Source organism: Aphanomyces astaci, assembly GCF_000520075.1.
Source record: "Aphanomyces astaci strain APO3 unplaced genomic scaffold supercont1.38, whole genome shotgun sequence".
Lineage (NCBI taxonomy): Eukaryota > Oomycota > Saprolegniomycetes > Saprolegniales > Verrucalvaceae > Aphanomyces > Aphanomyces astaci.
The window spans coordinates 560376-565713 of record NW_009798301.1 but is presented as its reverse complement, the minus strand read 5'-3'; the positions used below and the strand labels follow the sequence as shown (position 1 = coordinate 565713).

General features: G+C 44.9%; 2 protein-coding genes across 2 annotated transcripts in view; both read right to left on the bottom strand.

Moving 5' to 3' along the window:
• Nucleotides 1–201: 201 nt before the first annotated feature.
• H257_12110 (hypothetical protein) lies at nt 202–297 on the bottom strand (the record flags this gene model as incomplete). The annotated part of the gene is made up of 1 exon (XM_009839221.1): nt 202–297. The coding sequence occupies one exon, from the start codon at nt 295–297 to the stop codon at nt 202–204; it is 96 nt and encodes a 31-aa protein (XP_009837523.1).
• A 4697-nt stretch (nt 298–4994) lies between these two features.
• Nucleotides 4995–5338, bottom strand: part of H257_12109 (hypothetical protein) — a gene marked incomplete at both ends in the record, with an annotated part of 2945 nt that continues 2601 nt past the window's right edge. The window contains one exon of the mRNA XM_009839220.1: nt 4995–5318. Coding sequence (XP_009837522.1) covers nt 4995–5318 — 324 coding nt within the window. The remainder of the gene's footprint in view (nt 5319–5338) is intronic.

The window sequence follows — 5338 nt, the reverse complement described above, 5'->3', positions numbered from 1 at the left end:
ATCGCGCCGTTAGGACCGCTGTCATGCGCATCGAATGCTTTTCCCCCGTTGAGATCTTGGCGCTGCCGCCCCGAACAGCCCAAATGTACGTTGGAGGGAGGTTGTAGTACATCGCTGTCTCGTCGACGTTGAATACGCAGTCGTTCTCGTAGGATTGGTATTCCCGATGGAAATCGCGGGCGAACTCGTCGTGGACTTCAGTCAAGACCGCCTGCTTGAGCTTGTTCTTTGTCTGCCGCTGTCGAGAGAATCCATAGCGCTGGCAGAAGCGACGCAGCAGTCTGAGGAGTGAGTCATATGCGACGTCAGACTTCTTCGTTGCAAGGTACGACATCAACCACGCCCTTTGGTTGATCTTGATCCAGGTGATCATGTGAGTCGTCGTTAGAGCACGTTCGTCATCTCTCATTTTGTTTATAAATCCTACTAAACCTGGTGGGTCTGGGAACTCTTCGTATCGTCCACCTGGTTCGATCTTCTTGTTCTTCTTGTTGCCATCGAAGGAAAGGAGCTCAAAGCGCTGAGCGTACCATGATCGTACAGTTCGTCGTGGGACGCCCATTAGCTTCGCCACCTCTCGACCAGATAAGGTCTCAAGTAGGCCGATGGCTTCTAGCTTAGTTGAGATCGGATACGACGCGCGCCTCATATTTCGATGTGCACGTAATTTTTTGAAAGCCAAGTTTTTCCCGCTGGCGCGAAGAATAAAAATTCCACGAATAAGAGAAGAGTATTTCGAATCTTGAGTATTATTGGATGAAATTTATTCTGATACTCAAAAATCTTCGGTGGGCGTTGCATTCCGTCCGTCCCAGTAACTGTGCACCGCCATCTCGGGTCATACCATACACCAGTGACATCCCCAAGAGCTATCTACACCTATGACCGACACCACACCTTGCAAACATGGCAGGGTGTTTGGGCTGGACGTTGTTTTTGCCATATTTGGAGGTTCGTGCATGTTTATACGGCGCCAGTCATGGTGTTTGGTGGGTTCGTAGAGCCTGGGCCATGGATCTATTTCTCATTGGATTGCTTGGCGGTTGGATGAATGATTCATGCCATGGAGGTACGTGGTGCATACACGTACCCCTCATAACTCCAGGGCACGGATCCCGTCAAGCAACCAAATCAGGACTAACTGCGTGCCCCTGACATCATTATCACCCTCCAAGCTTCGTCATCCACGTCATTCAAACGTCATAGCGCCGGCGCTTGGATCTTCTCGACCCCCCATTCGATGTCGTCATTGACAGCACTTGCTGGTTTGTCATTGCTTTGGGTTTCACCGAGTGTCATTGTAACTGGCTCGTAAATGGATTCGACTTCCGGCAACGCCGCGAACTTGTGGACTCCTCACCACCCACCGCCGCCGACTCAAGAGCGGCGCGTCTTGCACCGAAACCATCGAGTCGCTGGTTAATACGATGAAGGAGCACACCACCAAGTTTCAGGCGTCGGTCAAGTCGCTCCTGGCCAACCAAGTTGAATCGACGGCTGTGAAAATGGCCACGACATGGATCCAATGTTTCATGTACATCAACAACGCCCCCACCGAGCCTCGTCACAGTGAAATTTCACCACGATATTCGACTACTTGGCAATTTCCAAGTTGAGATGCACTTGGACCGAGATCTTGTCCGTGGCGGCGGTGACGGCGGTGGCGGTGAGGGCAATGAACTGGTACTGAACCATGATGTTGTTGGGTCAATGGAAATTGCAAAATGAGACAAATGGTTCTCGAGCTGGATGTAGCACTTGACTTGCCATGCGTAACACGCTGGGAAATATGTATCAGGTCAGCTGTTGTATGTACCAGATCAGCTGTTCGCAGTGTCCTCTGCGTTGGGGTGAAGATTTCGGGCGATCACGACGATGATTTCGATGTTTTTGTCTGTTCGCAGTCTCCTCTGCGTTGGGGTGAAAGATTTCGGGCGATGTTCGCAGTCTCTCTGCGTTGGAGTGAAGATTTCGGGCGATGTTCGCAGTCTCTCTGCGTTGGGGTAGAGATTTTGGGCGATCAAGATGTTGTTGTCGATGTTCGCAGTCTCTCTGCGTTGGGGTGAAGATTTCGGATCATGTATGTTGTTGTCGTTGTCGATGTTTTCGATTGTGCGCAATACATTAATCAAGTGTAAGGTAAGCGTCAAAATAATCAATACATACTTTAGTCAAGGTCAACGTAACCGTCAAAATGCGTCATATTAAGCTATCTCAAGATATTCAATGCACCATTTTGACTACAGTTAAGTAATCACTGTTCAAATCCAAGTGTGGGGATATGTAATCAACAATAGTCTTATTTGACTGATATTCTGTACAGTACTACTGTACTCTTCCTGAGTTCACTAGAGTGTACACGTACAGTAGATTGTACTAAGATTAGTATATGCTAATCAAGTGAAGTACGTAAGTTACTCCACGCGGAAGTACAGAATGGAGTAATTTTCAGTTAACCTTGCATTCAAAGAAAGGACTGGTACATCCGATGAGAGCATGATGCCTGTACTTTGTCTAGTACTAGTACTAGAAGGACAAAATTTGATACCACATACATCGAGTAAGCTTACAGTTAATGATTGATATACTGTACGTATTACGTTGTACTGTACTACAGTACAGTACTTAGTAGTAGTGAACAGTACCTGGTACTGTAAAGGACGATATTTGACACTGCATATACTACAGTACAGCACAAGGTACTACTAATACAGTATTGGTACTACTATTAACAGTTAATAGTACCGTACAACTACTACGTAGTACTACTACTTAGTCGGTATTAATAGTACAGCAAAGAAGTACTATGATGATTGATTTTCACTGTGTTTCCTCGTAATTATATCAAGCTATATCTGATTTATAGGAGAATTATCCATACTACTACGTAGTAATGTACTACAAAGGTATAAACAAATTCAGTGGCCCATTCGGTGATACCGTAGTACAAAGGTATAAACAAATTCAGTGGCCCATTCGGTGATACCGTAAACAATCAATGATTTGCCGAACGTCTTGCCCAATAGGATTCCAGAATTGATATGATTGGATAAAACTATTACCGCAGCAATGAAACTTTAGTTAGTTGTATTATTCGGGGAATTTTGTTATATAGAGTTTCAACCTTGTTCAGAGGTACGTTGAGCGCATGAGTTTCAACCTTGTTCAGAGGTACGTTGAGCGCATGATACTTACCAGCATTTGCTTTTATAAATAGATATTTGTATCGTTTGCTCGAAGCATTTCCAATACTTTAATCAAATCTATATTTCGGCATATCAATGATCACTGTTTGTAGCGGCCATCGTTACAATTTTATGACTTCAATTCCAAACATATTAATTTCCTTCCATCTAAATCTAACTAAAGAGCTTTGACTAAAGAAAACTCCGTATCATTCAACATACGTCATAATAATCTTTAATATATTTCCTGTTGAATATACAGTGCATACATCGTATATGAACAGTTCTGTACATAGTGTATGTTAATAAGTAACATTAAAAATACGTCATATTAATCCTGTAAAATATGTGCAGTTGAATACTACCAAGTATACGTACAGTGCATTGAATACTTAGTATGTTATTCAAGTGAAGTAACGTCCGAAATACGTAATATTACTCCTTCAAGATATGTGCCGCTGAATACACAGTGCATGTGTACGTACATTGTACTGCCCTTCTCGCTTGCAGTCGTATCCAGATGTCCGGTGACATAGTCAAGCACAGCAATGGCGTGTGTGCTGCTCAGGTTAGGGTTTGAAGAAAACCTTTCGAAATGCATGTGCACTCAAACGATTGGCTAATTGATTTCTATAACCTTTCGAAATGCATGTCCACTCAGCGATTGGCTGAAGACATTTTTAGTTTCGAAAAGTCCTTTCACAAACAAGAAATCATCGTTTCTGAAGCCCACAGAGCGCTTCACACCATGAGAACCTGATTTTTGTCACCTGCAAATCAACTAGTATTCCCTTTTGCCATAAGTGATTTCATAGATTTCCATGGATTTCCATGGATTCTCCTCGCTTGCAGACGTATCCGGATGTCCGGTGACAGCACTATCACTGAGGACATGGCGTGTGTGCGAGACATTACAGAGTTGAAGACATTTTCATGATCTTGTTATACTACATAATCGTCCAAGTCGTGAAGTTGGAGTTACAAGTGAAGTATGCATCGTCACCATAACCAGACTTTGCATGACGAGTCGACTTGGTGCATTTCGCTACCAACCCGTCTACAAAACTATGATCATCAACAGGGACATCAAACACCGCAGCACTATAGAGGAATTTCAAGTTGGACCGCTTAAGGTCGCCAGGGGCGTCTCGTGTCACTCTAACACGATTACCTTCACAAAGATATAGGGCCCACGGCTTGTTTGCTTGTTTTACGTTAGCTATGATGGAGTGATATTACACTTACTGGGCTGCTCGACTATGAAGCAACAGTCCAACAATGCCCACTAAGTAAAACTCCACCACACCATTTAACCACGAGTGAAGCCCCATGTCTAACTCTACTTGAACATCCATGAGCAGAACCCCAAAATACCACTAGTGAAAAACTGCCTCCCCTACAGTACGTACCATTCACCGTTGGTACGATTAACGGTGTACAACGTTGTATGCCTTTGTGTTTCACGTTAACGATAGGATTGTACTTATCGTAGCAAGCAATTAGTCCCACCCAACTTACTCAGGGACGTTTTAGGTCAATAGTACCAAATTCCCTGAGTGAGTGGGCATTTGAGTGGGTGTGTCACCCACTCACTCGGGGAATTGGTCCCTTGGAGTAGTATTCTGTTTTTCAGGATATTTTCGGCCGAATAAGCATGGCAGAAATTTGCGATCGAAATGGTTATCCGGACACTCCCTTTTGACACAATCAAATTATCTCGATAGTATTTATCGAAATATTAAGTTGAGTGTGTTTAATGTCAAATTTTTGTCGTTGAGTTTGTTGATGATGGTAATAGCTGATCTAAAACTACGGCCGTCGTCCCGAGGCTGGGGCTGGTAGCACCCCCGCCTTGGCTCCGTCCGCATCCGCCTTTGGGCCTTGGGTGTGCTTGAGCCAGCACAAGCCACCGTTGAGGGTATACCACACAAACGCTTTGCATCGCGGTGTCTTTTTACATTCAGCGCAGCAGGATTCAACAGTCGTCCGATTGAACGAAGCCAAGTCGCCGCCAACATAGTGCGTGTTGTCTTCCAACGTGCCACACGTGCTTAGGTCATCGTTCGGGTTCAGGACTTGGGTGGACTCGGATGGCGGGGGAAGAGTCAGGCCGCGGATGCCAGCAGCCACGGCCTTGAAGATATTCAAGCGGC